Here is a 15,364-nt window from a genome sequence, read left to right as displayed (position 1 = left end):
CCCCCCAAAAATAAAACATTCTTTTTACAACCTGCCCTAGTTCAATCCAATATTGAGACTGCAATGTCCCTCGATTCGGATTTTGACCTCCTACCATTTCATAGCGGCACTAGGATGCTTACGGGCCCCTCCAAATCAATGTTCTCAGGGCTGTTCAACCCCTTAGCCAATACTGAATAAGAGGCACAGGTTGGGTGCAGAGTCTGGGACCACTGTGGGAGTCCTGTCTATTTTTACCAGGGGTCTAATTACAGATAATCCCTAAAGGTAGCACTCGCCAAAGGTTTTTATTTTTTTAGGACAATTTCAGTATTGTTGGTATTATTCTTTTTTTATTTTTATTTGATATGGTTGAGAAGCTCAACCTTTCAAAAACTCATTAATTACATTTTTACATTATAACAAAATTTGACAATTATCACAGTAATATTTAAAACATCACTTTTAGATAAAAATTCCAAATAACCAGACACAAATCTCTATAGAACTGTACACCATTTACATCTCATCAATCATTTTAACACTATTAAATATTTTTTTTTGTCATCCACATCATCTCTACCAAGTTTTATCTAAATCAGGAAATTTATCGACGCATACCCCACTGATTTTGAATATATGTGGAATATACACTTCCATAAGTCCTCTGGGCTCAGATACAAATAGGATTTTAAAGTGCTTCATTCTTAGGTGCCTTAACATTTCACATTTGGTAAAAATATGCTCTAGGGATTCGTTCTCAATATTACAAAACCGACATGTGGTGGTCGCCACTGTATCTTTGGCCCATTTAGCTGTTATAACTCAAAGTGCCGATGACAAGGTACTCAAAACGAAGCGTTTCCAACAGTTCCTTTATAGAAACAACAAACACGCCGCTCGGGCGACTGGGGCGGGTTTTTCAAGGCTGACGGTGTCACGTGATGATTCACAAGGCCCCTCCTCCACCAGGAAATGCGAGCAAGCCAGCAAGAGTCCAGGATGACTCGCAGTGCCGATAATAAGGTACTCAAAACGAAGCGTTTCCAACAGTTCCTTTATAGAAACAACAAACACGGTATTGTTGGTAAGGGATGTTATCGATGTGTTTGAAGAGGGGAGGAATGTGCTAAGTGGACTACCGGAAGTGAGGAACATACAAAATATGTTCCTGGACGTGAACCATGTACTGCATGTGCTACCGAAGTGAGGATTGTACTTGTATATTTTTGGAAGTGAGTAATGTACTAGTGTTTGTTTGTTTATTTATTTGGTAATGCGCACCGAACCCTTAGGTAGCTGGGCACAACAGGACAAGTAGACATAAAGCTTAGTTACAGAATAGATAGGGTACATACATACAGGAAATATAGAGTTACTGCCACTTCAGTTTACAATGAAACTGGGGGGTCACATATTAGGTATTACATGTTACAGTCGAGAAGTGCATTGGGAAACAAATACATTGAGAAAGGTAAGTCCTAACAGGTATCAGGTAACAGGTGCAGGACGGGGGCGCAGTTAGGAATCATTTTTTCATATCCAGGTAAGAACGTTCTGTCTAAATTTGAAGTAAGGTTGTTCCGCTGCTTTGACCAGGAAACTGGAGCCACCAGCTGTGGTTCGTTTAAATCTGGGGATCTGTAGAGTGTAGGCATTGGCAGATCTCATAGGGCGTGAGTGAGTTTCTTATAAATTCTTTCTGAGAGATATTGCTCAGACATTTAGACGTGAGTGAGAGTGTTTTAAGGAGGATCCTGTCGTTTATTTTTAACCAGTAGACATCTCTTCTAAATTTGGAAATGCGCTCTCTGTTGGGAATATTCAGGGCTGCTCTTAGGGCATTATTTTGCAGTCTTTGCATTTTGTCAATGATGTATTTATTAGCTCCAGAGTACAGGGCATTGCAATAATCCAATCTGGATATTATGAGTGCATTGGCCAAGGTAATGCAACTAGTTTCGGAGAGAAATGGTCTGCAGGCTCGGATAAGTTTGCAGGTGTAGGCTGTCGTGGATGCTAGTGAGTTAACTTGTTTCTTAAGGGTAAGTGTGGAGTCAAGGTGGTAGCCTAGAGTTGTAACTACGGGCATCACCTTGATAACGCTATTGTCAATGCTGAAGGAGGCATAGCTAGGGTTCTGTTTTTTGAGGTTCGCCTCTGAACCTAGGATCAGTAACTCCGTTTTGTCGTCGTTCAAGCAGAGGCCGTGGGATGCCATCCATGCCTGAATGAGGAGGTATATCTTATTTACTAAGGCCGTGTCCTCGAGAAAGTTGCCCGAAAGGGGAATGAGGATCTTAGTGTCATCTGTGTAGTTAGTGTAGGTGACACCCAATCTATCCAACTTGTCAAACAAGGGCTTAGTAAAAATGTTGTACATGGTAGGTGAGACACATGATCCCTGAGGTACGCCGCAGGAGGTTTATATGGGATCAGCAGAAGCTGATGGTGAGAAGACTCATTGTACGGTTGGCTAGAAAGGACTGAACCCAGGTTATGGCATCACTTGAGAAATGGGCAGCCGACCTGAGGTGGTTCCATAAGACTGCGTGATCCACCAGGTTGAAGGCTGCAGATAGGTCAAGGAGGAGTAGCATAGCTGTTTTCCCATTGTCCTTCAGCTCGTCAATTTGGGTCTTAAGGTCTATTAAAGCTGTTTCCGTGCCATGAAGAGGGCGGAAGCCAGATTGCTGTGATCCTAATGGGTGATTAACTTCCAGGTAGTCCTGAATTTGAAGGTAAGCTACTCTATCGATAATTTTAAGTAAGAAGGGGGCTGTGGTGATGGGTCTATAGTTTGTCGGGATGGAGGGGTGTAATGTTGTTTTTGGGGCAGTGGGAGGACCCAAGATTCTTTGAGGTTGTTGGGCACTGAGTTAGTCTTGAAGGAGGCATTGATAAGCTTAGAGATAAAAGGGGCTAGATCTCTAGCTGCATCCTTTATAATTTGGGCCGTGCAGTTGTCTCCTTTGCAGTTTGAGGGTTTTAGAGAGAGTATGATTTTCTCCGTCTCGGGGATAGACATTTTCTTAAAGCTGAAGGGGTAGGGTAGCACTGTCCAGTGTGACGTGGGGGCGGGGGGGTTGCTGCTCGGATGGGAGCAGTGAGTCCTTCTTATTAGCTATTCTGAGTTGGAGGGATGCAATTTTGTTCGACAGAGCATTTTGTATGTCGGTACACCAAGTCTTATCTTTAGGGATGGTGTCAGCCGGAGGTATCAGTGATTCCATTTCCCAAAGGATAGTGAATAGTTCCTTGGTGTCAGACTTCACCTTTAAAATTCTATTGTTAAATGTATTCTTGTTTGGGCTAATTATTTCTTTTTTGTAAAGTTCGGAATGGTTAGTTAGCTTGACTTTATTCTCATCAGTGAGAGAGTGATGCCAAGTGGATTGGAGATTTCTTTTTTGGGATCTTAATTCTTTGAGTTGGGGCGTGAACCAGGCATTAAGATGAGATTTCTGTCTACCTTTATGAGGTTTGACAGGTGCAATTATGTCCAGTGCCTTAGTCATAGCATTGTTGAAGACCTCCACTAGTAGGTTAGGGTCTGTCTTGCTGGCAAGGTTGTTAATGGAAGGAAGGAGATGTGGGAGTAATTTTTCCACTGTGATATCCTTTTTGCTTCTAGTAGGGAATGGAGGTGCCATAACAATAGTTTTCGGGCTAAGGAGGTCTAGTGTGGCAGAGAAGGTAATTAGATGATGGTCAGCCCAGGATTGCGGGGCAATGTTAGAAATGGCGATATTACAGTTCAGGTCGGCCACCCAAGTAAGAGTCCTTCCTTTTATATAGGTGGGGATAAGGGCTTTTTGTATGAGCCCATGATCCTTCAGTAGAGCTGCTACTGATTGGGCATGTTTATTATCAGTGTCATTAAAGCCAAGATTAAAGTCCCCCAACAACAGGATTTGTGCATGGTCTTTAGTGTTGTTGGCTAGGGGGCAAGTTAGGTCTTCATCGAAAGTTCCCAGTGGTTCCGGAGGTCTGTATACCAGATGGATAGTTAACGTGCGGTTATTAGATAAAGGAAGTTTAGCTGTAAGTATCTCACATGATTGGTAAGATGGAGAGGTGGCAAGTCTAATAGGTAAATTAGTTTTAGATATTATGGCTAGGCCGCCGCCTCTGAGTATCTGGTAGCTATCTGGTACGGCTACCATAAGAGCAGGTCCTGCTGCCTCGTGAAGCCAGGTCTCAGTTATGGCAAACAGGTCCAAGTTCTCATTAGTTAGGGTGTCAGCAATTTCAATGGCGTGAGCCACCAGTGATCTGACATTGATAAGCGATCCAGCTAGGGATAGAGTACTTTTAGGTTTGGTGGTGAGGGGGTGTTTAGTTGTGGGTATCTTAATCCTCGTGGGAGTTTTCAGAGTAGTGGCGATATGTGCAGTAGTCAGGTTATTATGCTTGTTTTGCTGTGCTCGCCTAGATAAGAGTTCAAGGGCTTGGGAGGCAATATGTATGGGAAGGATATGTGTACTGTTTATTTTAGGTTCATAAAGATGGGGCAGTCTTGATTTAAGTCTCATATTTCTGTCCTTAGGTGGGCATATTGCGAGCGAAGCAAAGGCCATGATAGCGAGGAGACCGAGTAGGAGTTGGATTAGCTGGTTCCTCTGGGTTTTACTCATGTTCATGGAGTTGACTAGGTCAAGTTATCATGAGGTACGTTACTTGGATAGTCACAGAGAGGGCTATTTCCAGTTATTGCGAGATAGGCTAATTTCACTTTCACAGAGTAGGCTAATTTCACTTTTCACAGAGTAGGCTAATTTCACTTTCCACAGAATAGGCTAGTTTCACTTTTCACAGAGAAGGCTAGTTTCACTTTCCACAAAATAGGCTAGTTTCACTTTTCACAGAGTAGGCTAATTTCACTTTTAACAGAGTGGGCTAATTTCACTTTCCACAGAATAGGCTAGTTTCACTTTCACAGAATAGGATAATGTCACTTTTCACAAAATAGGCTAGTTTCACTTTTCACAGAGTAGGCTAATTTCACTTTTAACAGAGTAGGCTAATTTCACTTTCCACAGAATAGGCTAGTTTCAAATTGTCATATGGATCAATGGTCTGGAGTTGCAGTGATAGAGAACATATATAACCAGGAATCCAGGAGCATTATCATAACGACATAATATCACATGAAGTGAGCGGTCTGCATTCATAATATGGCAGGCACATTATGGCGGTAGCCTAAACATATTATCTTCAAGAATATGAGATAGTCAGTAAGCTATGGCGCGGTGAAGGGCCCAAAGGGGAGTCCGCGGGTAAGTTCGCACACTCAGCAAGTTGAGGTGGTGTTTCAACGTTTGGGCGTTAGTTGTATTAGGCACACACTACTGGTATTGGTGGATGGGGCAAGCCTCTGTTGTTTCCTGTTTTAATAAGCAAAGTGAGGCTTACGTTCTGAATGCTGCTGCTGTAATAATGTAAGAGCAAGCATGTATATTTACAGAGGGGGTGAGGTTCACCTAAGATGATAGAGACCTGGGTTACCAGGGAGACCAGGAGCTGGATGCAGCAGGTCTACACGAGCACTAAAAGCCGACAGTGCTAATTAAAACACACGTTATGCAGTTCTACACTTCTGAACATAGAACTATTGTACAAGGTAAAGCAGAGTTATCATGGTGTGGGCGAGGCACAATAGTGATGCATGTGAAGGTAGTGTTCATTAAGACAACTGGTAAGCAGTTTGCGTTAGCAATGTGAGGCAATGTACAGTGTGTATTACTAGTGATGAGGAATTGACGGTCTGCAACTAAAAGTGGACTAGTGAGATGATTTGGTGATGGAGTAAGTGAGAGTGATATATAAGGTGAGGTGCAGCGTGAGGACAGCATGATATGGAAGTCTCAATTTGGTAGTTGGTCACATAGTATATGGTGCTTATTCTGAGTTGAAGGTGGGTTGATTGACAGGGGGCTGGTCAGGTAAAGTAAAGTCCGAAAAAGAGACCTCTCCCATGTGGCAGTTAGTTACAAGGCAGGGGATAAGGTGAGGTATTTTGGGTAATAGGAGGGGGATGAGGTGGTGAAGTGTGTGGATCATCCCTTGGTGTACCCTGGGGTGGGAGTGTGATGCAGTACGGTGAGTTTTTATGGTCACTTATGGTAATTGGCCACAAAGTGAACCTGGTAGTCTTTCGCAGGATGAAATGAGGTGTGCTTGGGATGAGATGAAGTGCAGTCAAAGTAAGCTGCTGAGGTGAGAGCCAGGGTTCCTCACATGTAGGCATCCTTACACAGTACCACTCTTTGTAGTCAGGTGAGTTGCTGGAGTCCCTACTTGTGGCACTGTGACACACAGTCTACTTGGTTGCAGCGTATGATGGAGTATGATGTGAGCCACGATGGGGTTGAGCAAAGGTAGGATGGGTTGAGCTAGGTTGCGGTGGTCCTCACATGTGGTACTTGGCTTCCAGTACAAATTGTTGCACTTTGTGGTGAAGGGTGAGTGATGTGCGATGGGAGTGAGAGGAATAAGTAGGGAGGGGTCCTCACTTGTGGTAGTCGGTCACACAGTACACCTTGTTGTTGAAGTCTACAGTGAACGGGACGCCATCCAGACTCTTGTTACAGACAACACAACGGAAGCAGCCAGGGTGGAAGGCCTTTCCCAGAGCTGGCAGAATCTAAAAAAAGGAAGCAGAGAGTGAGACCAAGAACTGCCATGGGTTTGCAACTCAACAAGCACAACTTCACAGCCTGACCTACAGCAGCACCATAGAGAATCCCACCTTGGACCACATCCTGTCACTGGTTTTTTTAATGACTTCCCATCATTACCAACCACCTAAATCCATGAAAATGGTAGATTGCAGCGAATTACAGCCTACTTTGATGTGGGTATTCTTGGAATATCCTTCATGCTACAGAATCAGAGAGGGATGGCAGAACATAGTAACTTTTATTATGCATAATATATCATGGAATATCATATGGTCCCTTTTGGAGCTGGTAGATCTGTGGTAGGTCACCCAGATAATCCTGCTGTATTTCACTCTGAGTGCTAAATTGTGTTTGGTTTGGCAGTTAAGTGAGGTGGTCTATGGAAAGCATCATAAATCTCTCAAGAGATGCGCACTTACGGTAGGGTTATTTCTGGAGTCAGCGTTTTCTATATTTGGGAACGGTTATTCCAACCAAAATTACAGAATCCCAGCCAAGCATACCACAGCAATCCGGCCTGCCCTACAGCTCTCTAAAACCTAAGCTACTTTTCACCCAGGTCTAATTTATCAGAGCATGTAGGGGCAACATATCCGTTTCCCATCCTGGCCTACAGCAGTATCCTCCTTGTCTAATCTCCAATTCAACCCCATGCTAATCCTGCTACAGTATCCCATGCCTAAGCTATTACAGCTTGGTGCAGTATCATGCATGCATGTGAGCCAGATGCTGCTGTGAGAATGTTGGATAGAATGTAGAATGTGTATTGCTAGAGATTCCGGGAGTGACTGTTGGTGGGGACTTCAGCATGGGACTGTGAGCTGGAAAGATGCATTCTCCCTGTGCTCTGGTCTAAGCTAATCTGTAACTGAAGAAATAAAGTACATTTCCTCTTTTTGTACTTACTGTCTCCTGCCTGGTTCCTGAGTTGTGTCCCTATGCAGAATACATTTCGGAGACAAGCGATCTTAAAAACCGAGCCCTGGTTGAAATGCTGAGAATTGAAGGTGGACCGGTGTTGCTGATGAAGGAGGAAGGTTCATTTGATGTAAATGGAACAGGAAGAGTTGCCCAGAATTGAACCTTCAGAGTGTTTCTGGACGGGGCAGAGGCAACAGGCACCATCAGAATGAGGGCCGTGCAGAGGGAGAGTGAGAGGAGGAAGAGTGCAGTTGGCGTTGCTGGAGGTCCGTGCCTTGAGGGGCGAAGTGTCAGGAAGCAGAGTGAGCACTATACATGCAGCCCAGCACAAGTGGATGGCATGGAGGCGCTGGGAAGCAGCATTAATGAGTTTTGTAGTCCCTGTTGGGCGGCGGACAATGCAAGAGAGTTTCTTGTTGGCCTGGGAGTGGAGCGAGCAAGAAATCCCTTCACCAGCACATGGATGGCGGCAGGGCTGAAAAGGTGCAAGAGGTGCCCCACTTCAATGGAGGAGTCCGCCATCAGGAAGTAGCGTGTGGTGTGCCACTGGAGCTGGCAGAGGTAAGGTGACTCGTGCAGAGAGGTGAAGATACTGCCTTGCGTGAGAAAGCAAAGGCCTGTTGTCATGAGAAAGTGTTGTGGCTGGGGTCCAATGCTCAGTGGAACTCGTTGGTCCCCAGGAGCTCTGACTGACCCTGTCACTAGCCAGTGAATGATGACGTAAGGAAGAGGCTGGAGGATCTGGTCATGGTTCGGTCTATCAGAACTTTTCGGATTCTGTGGCGGATAGGGACTAGAGGAGTGATGTCGACCTGAGATGAGAAAAAAGGACTTTACGGCATGTTTTGCATTAGGACAACACGCTTTGTTATGAGGAAGTTATGTGCTGGGTTCACAGAGCTGATGAGTATAAGGCAAGAGGAGTTTCTTTTGGGAGATTGCGGCTGTTGTACGTTTCTCTTCACTCGCACTCATTCAAGAAGGACATGATGCATCTTGCTTTATTCTACAATATCTGCCTCTTTCTGCTCGAGGCCCCTCCTCTTCCTCCTCCTGGATCTTGGTTTTGTTAACCCTATTCTTGCTGTTGCCTCCTCCCTCACAACACCTCCCCTTCACATATATGCTTTCGTCCATGTTACACTTCCTCAATAAGTCTGCATGGCCTCTTGATGTTTCGCGTCGGTCGACGTTCTGCGGTATCTTTGTCTCCTCGCCCAGCTGGAGTCGGGGGATTGTCTTCACTCTCCTCTCCTTCTTCGGGCATCCTAGTCTCTTGTCCGGTATCTTCATCCGTTTGTAAAAACGACACGTTCCTCGTCACGGACCTTTGGGCGTTGGCGGCCGTTACCATGGTCCCTTTTATCTCAGTCACTCTGACCGGGATGCTGTCACATCGGGCGTCTGTCTCTCTCTGTATGCGTTGTTTTACCAGCACCTCTTCTCCTTCTTCAAACTCCTTGTCCTTCGCTCTCCTAGTCCGGTCTGTCCTTTCCTTTGCCAGCGCATCCCATGCTCTCACCTCATCCTCCAGCACTGCTCGATCTTTCGGCTCCCTCTGGGTTATGGTGGTCCCTTGTGGCAGGCGCGTCCAATATCAGTGCTTGTTGGTCATGAAAACTGAAGAGATTCAGCAAGCCCAATTAGGTGTGCATAGTAATGTTGATCAATTTAGCGGTATAGATACCCTGTTCCAAATATTTCGATCAAAGGGATCTGTCCCATATCTATTTGGAACAAGGTATCTATACCGCTAAATTGATCAACTGATATTGGATGCGCATTAATTAGATGAGAGGGATTATCATATCCATTATTAAACCAAGAGACGAATTGGTTCACTTGTTATTAAGTGCCTACACCATTGGGAACGGGGTGAGGTACCATTCACTTCAATTTACAAATTTCCATTCGACCATCATAAGCTAATTTAGTGGGAATGTTATTCAGAAAATGTACTAGCATTGATAACGACCAGGGTGTCGAAACACATGTCGGCTGTTCCGATAAATTGAAATTTGCGGAAATCTGCAACCAATTTGACGTATGCAAAATGTAATGATCATTTGCCAATCCTGTTGAGATTTCGAATTTTAGAGTCTTATGCGCAGGATTGCAGTATACCTTTTTGTTAATTGTTTCGTTTTAAGCTGAAAGAGATTTATTGTCCTGCTGCAACCATTGCGCTTTTAGAAGTCGTTATATTTTGAAAACTCCAAATTTCGTTTGATTGAGCCTATTTTAAAGGAGCAAGTTAGGCACTGTTATGCACAGTGTTTATTTTTGGAGCGGCCTCTTCAGGTGCAGTTGGTGCGCTCTGAAGCAGGATGTTTTTTTTATTCTGCCATTCGTATTGGGGGATAAATATCACTGAAGAATTGTCTAGTGAATTCATATAATACGCTGTGATGACGTGTTTTGTTTTTATATGTAAAGTGAATTATTGGCGTCTGCACAGTTTTGGTGAATAATTCAATTACCATATATAGAGTACTTTGAAATGAAGTAATGTTAAGTAGTAACTTGCAATTAAGTCATTTGCAGAAAGTGCTGTTTAGTGAGTTGTTCGTAAATGAAGAGGCGTTTGAAAAAGAAAACAGAATGGTGAATGGTGTGACGTGTTGTGCAGCTGTGTGTGTAGTGTTAATAACACATTAGGGGTTTGGGTGTTATTAGTACATCATGGGGTATGGAGATGTATTTGTTAGGGGAAGAGCAGGTGCAAAGCTACCCGACCTAGCCAAAGCCCTACTTCCTTACCCCCTTGCAATGCCCCCCACCTCGATAGAGCTTTAACCATCGACGCCTTAGACTCCTGGCTTAATGACTCACTAATTCCTCTCACCCCCCACTTCCTCACGCAATGAACCGTCCCCCAAATGGTTCACGCCCCTCCTGAGGAATGCCAAAAAACAAAATAACTCTTGAACGCAAATGGCGAGCATCTAAAACCGACCTCAGCAGATCCATGTTCGCCCTGCACCACCGCAACTACAAAGCTGAAATCCGAAAGGCCAAAAAGCCTATTACAATAAACAAATTCTCAACTGTGGCAGCCGCAGCAAAGAACTCCACATGATAATATCAGAATTTGTCAAACTCACTTGCTCTTCTACCCAATCCACCCCCTCCCTTAACCTCAAACTGTCCTCCCCCACCCATCACCAAACCCTCCTGATCCCATTGCCCGATGCCCGATTTCCCTACCTTCTACTCCTTCAAACCCATTTCCAGAGACTAGTTCCTTGACCTACTATCAGCCAGCAAACCCTCCAGGTCTACCCTCGACCTCTGCCCAGCCTCTGTCCTGAAAGAAATATTCTCGTCTACCTGCGAAGGAGAACATGCAAGAGCCATTCTAAATTAATCCCTCACCTCCGGCATCTTCCCTGATGCCTTCAAAATAGCGCATGTCAAGCCACTTCTAAAAAAGGCATTCCTTGACCCCAAGAAATACAGACCGATCTCCAACACATGATTTCTCACAAAACTCATTTACCGGACTGCATACTCCCAGCTCAACTCCTTTGTAGAATCCAACTTCCTACTCGACCCCACACAATCAGGCTTCAGACCGTGACATGGGACTGAAACCACTCTGTTATCGATCTGGGATGATCTCAAGGTCACTGCAGACTGAAGGATGCACAGCATTGATTCTCCTCGATCTCTCTGCAGCCTTAGACATGGTTAACCACTCAATCTTCCTTGACCGCCTTCACTCCTTAGGAATCCGAGGCACTGCTCTCAAATGGATCATCTCCTTCCTCAGCAACAGGAAACAAATAACCCTCCTCTCCCCTTATGTCTGAACTGCTCCCTCAGTGAACACTGGAGTACCCCAAGGCGCATGCCTGCCTGCTCTCCTGTTCAACTTCTATATGACCACTCTACCAGGAATCATCCGCATGCACAACCTCTCCTGTTACAACTACGCTGACGATCCCCAAATCATCCTAAGTATTCCCAAGACAGGCGCCAAGCTCCTTCCCGACCTTGAAGCCTGTCTCCGCGATATTGACCGATGGTCTCCGCGATATTGACCGATGGATGACCATAAACCACCTCCTTTTGAACCCTGCTAAAACTGAAATCATGGTGTGCAGCAATACTGCCCTTCTACACCACATCCGCTCCCTTGGCACCCCGTCCCTCGCCCCCCCTTCCCCTCACCACACTCTGATGCAGTGAAAAACCTAGCCTGCACTATGGACTCAGGCCTTGAAACACCTGTGTATAGGCGCGTTACAAATACCATATCATATCATATCATATCAGGCCTGACCCTCTCCCGTCAGATCAACAACGTGTCAAAATGCTGTCACTACCACCTCAAACTCCTCAGACGCATTTTTCCCTACCTCTCCTACCCGAACAGACTAATGGCAGTTATGTCTATTGTGATGTTGAGACTGGACTATGGCAACTCCCTATACCTAGGAGCCCCGGCATACCAACTCAACAAACTCCAAAGAGCCCAAAACGCTGCTGCAAAACTGCTCCTTGCCCGGGGTCAAAGAGACCACATCTCAACAGCTCTCCGAACCCTCCACTGGCTCCCAGTCAGACGAAGGGCCACCTTCAAGACCCTATGCATCATTCACCGAGCAGTGCACAAGACTGGCCCGATATACCTACCAGAAAAGATAAAACCATACCTCCCATCCCGCACCCTAAGATCAAGCACTGCCCTCCTTCTAGTGATTCCAACGTCTAACTCTGTCCGGATCAGAATATCCACCTTCTCAACCTTAGCCCCAACTCTGAGGAACTCGCTTCCCCCTCATATTCGACACACCCAAGACTATATGACGTTCCGCAAAGCTCTAAAAACGTGGCTCTTTCTGTAATACCAACCACGACCCTCTGAAGCGATTGAACCCAGCAACCCGATGACTAATGCTCAATGAGATCCCGAACAATGGCATCACTGAATATGCTTATTAATTTGCTATTAAGCAACCGCATGCCTGAAATGCAGATTATCGATCTCCTTAGATCTCAACTCCACTCAAACACTCTCATCCCATATCACTATGCTTACTCTCTACTCTACACGATCACAATTAGAGTGCAGCTACACCCCTAAATTAATTCAGCCTAGCTGCTCGCTTACGAACATTAACCCATGAACACTTCATAATTCTGATAAAATGCAGCTATATCCCATGACAAACCGGCCTAGCTGCACACATAAGCGTCCTACAGGCCTAACGCAGCTAGAACCCAGTCTTGGTGCCACCCCACACACTACACATTTAACTGACATCAATAACACAAAACCTAATTCTAGGATGCTGCTACCATCAGGCAATTACATCAGCTGCACACATAACTGGTGCACCCAAGCACCCTGCGACACCCTAGTCTCTCTAATGACGTGGACTACGGTCAACCTACCAGCGCTTTGAGGTCATACCAATGATATATGCAGCGCTATATAAATGCCAAATAACATAACAGTAGCTTTGCACGCTACAAGAATAAGTTTAGGTGTAGAGTGGTACACCAGTAACATTTTGGTATGGGTTTTGTGAGAATGTCAGAGTTTTATCTCGGAGACATTGGGGGTGTGTAGGTTTAAGTATGGCTTTTAACATGGGAGTGGAAGTTTGGATGTAGTTTGTAGTGTTGGTTGATGAGTGCAAATGTAATGTTCTTCAGAAGTTTTTGACACCAGTTAAAAGTAGGTGTTTGGTTATATTGTTGTAGGAGCTTTGACACCAGATAAACATAGGTGTTGTGAAGTTATAGGGCGTTCTAGCACGGTTGTGCAGGAGTTATGCAGATGTAGGATGTCCTACTACAGTTGTGTGGAAGTTATGTAGCTGTAGAGTGTCCTAGAACAGTTGTGCAGGAGTTATGTAGGAGCTATGACACAAAGGTGCTCATTTGTGTCATTGACTCGATGACATAGTGCTTGTGCGCATGTTGGTACCACATGCTTAGCAGTGGTGTTAGCATGGTTGTGGCAGACACATCATTCTTTAAAACACATATTATTCTTTACAAGATTGTAGTGTTGCCTAAGCATGGTTCTGCCAAACCTGTGTTTGGGTGGCAGGTGAGGTTGCAGGTCAACACATGATTGGTCTCCTTTGTTTGTGTGGGTTGTGTTGTTGCTGCTCCCTTGCACTGATGTTTGTGTTTTAGTGTGATCTTTGTCTAGTGAGTTACTTTTCTTTGTTCTTTCTTTTTATTGTTTCTCAGGGAGATGCAGTTGAACTTTTGGTTGTGGTGTGTGCAATGTTGTGGTTGGTTTGTGGTGTTGTGGGTGTTCCTCAGGACATGGTTAGGTGATTGGTAGCATGACATTATTCCGGTTTGTTGCTTGGTTGCTCTGTGTAGTTGGTCAGGGTTGTGCTCAGGGGTGGCAGGCCTGAGGACCTGGTGTGGCGGGCCAGGTCAGTAGGAGGTTATGTTGTGTATGGATGGTTGTGAGCGTAGTCAAATTGTTGCTGTTGTGTAGCAGTTATACCCTCATGTGGGTAGTTAATGCTCGGGTGTGGCAGACACAAGGCCCTGGTGTGGCAGGCCAGGGTATAAGGGAGTATTTGTTTATTTCCTGAGTGTACATTTTTCTGTTATGCACTGTGTCAGGAACTCTGTTTCTGAGTGGTTGTTCAGGTTGGATGTTGGATGGTTCTTGTTTTTTGATAGGGACGGAGTTGTGTAGTATCATGCATGCATGTGAGCAAGATGCTGCTGTGATAATGTTGGATGGAATGTAGAATGTGTGTTGTTGGAGATTCCAGGAGTGACTGTTGGTGGGGACTTCACTGTGGAACTGTGAGCTGGAAAGATGCATTCTCCGTGTGCTCTGGATCTAAGCTAATCTGTAACTGAAGAAATAAAGTACATTTCATGTTTTGTACTTACTGTCTACTGCCTGGTTCCTGAATTGAGTCCCTATTCAGAATACCACACCTGGCCTACCTGAAAACCCCTCTTCCCCTGTAATCCAGCCTGACCTATTACAGTGCCCCAGCACTAACCTAAATGGGCCCAGCACTTACGCCAGATCTAGTACAGCACTTAGAATGAACTACAAAAGCACCAAAAGCCTGATTTACTATAGCACCCCCAAGCATGCACCAAATGAAAACCACAAGACTAACCTACTACATCACTTGCGGATGTTAGTGTTGATGCTACTCCCTTCAGGCCTGCAGCACCCAGTGATATTCAATCCCTGGACTCGCCCACCGCTCTGCTAAAGCACGTCAATCCTGCCCAGCATCTCCTGCTATGACAGTACTGTGATTGTCCTGAGTCTGCCAAAGTATACTGATCTCGACATACAGCAGGCCCCACTGTGTCAGTACTGAGGCTCGCATAGCTCTGTAAATGCACCTCAATCTGAACAACAACTCCTCATGTTCTAGTACAAGAACCCACACACAGCTCTGCCACCACAGCTCAACCCAGACCTGCAGACCCTTACAATTCTGAAATCATTGGACTACAAATACCCCTGTATTTTGCTGAACAATACCTGTGTTATCCTCATTGAAAATCGGGACTATAGGTTCCAGAATGCAATGAAACAAATACTTGAGTTGTGCAAATGGTAGCAAAGTCTCACCTTTTCTAGGATGGGGTGGCCGCACATACAACATTTTTCTGCTGCTTCTTGAAACCCTGAAAACTGCAGAAGACAGAAGTGTACAGGAATGAAAAATCATAGAAGGAAGGTGAACATGTGGAGAAGACAGAACAGTGTGAGTGGGGATATCATTGTCAGTCATAATGCATCTTTTAAGAGCCAGACAACACTCCAT

General features: G+C 45.0%; 1 protein-coding gene across 1 annotated transcript in view; it reads right to left on the bottom strand.

Annotated features, from left to right (window-relative positions):
* AJUBA (ajuba LIM protein) overlaps positions 1-15,364 on the bottom strand; it is a 154,261-nt gene that overhangs the window by 76,981 nt on the left and 61,916 nt on the right. The window contains exons 4-5 of the mRNA XM_069633840.1: positions 15,169-15,231; positions 6,495-6,625 (exon numbers count right to left, since the gene is read on the bottom strand). Of these exons, the coding sequence (XP_069489941.1) occupies positions 6,495-6,625; positions 15,169-15,231 (194 nt within the window). The remainder of the gene's footprint in view (positions 1-6,494; positions 6,626-15,168; positions 15,232-15,364) is intronic.

This window comes from Ambystoma mexicanum, chromosome 13 (assembly GCF_040938575.1).
Source record: "Ambystoma mexicanum isolate Mex_15411 chromosome 13, UKY_AmexF1_1, whole genome shotgun sequence".
Taxonomy (NCBI): Eukaryota; Metazoa; Chordata; class Amphibia; order Caudata; family Ambystomatidae; genus Ambystoma; species Ambystoma mexicanum.
Note: the sequence above shows the minus strand (reverse complement) of the source record. Positions and strands in the feature narration are given on the sequence as shown.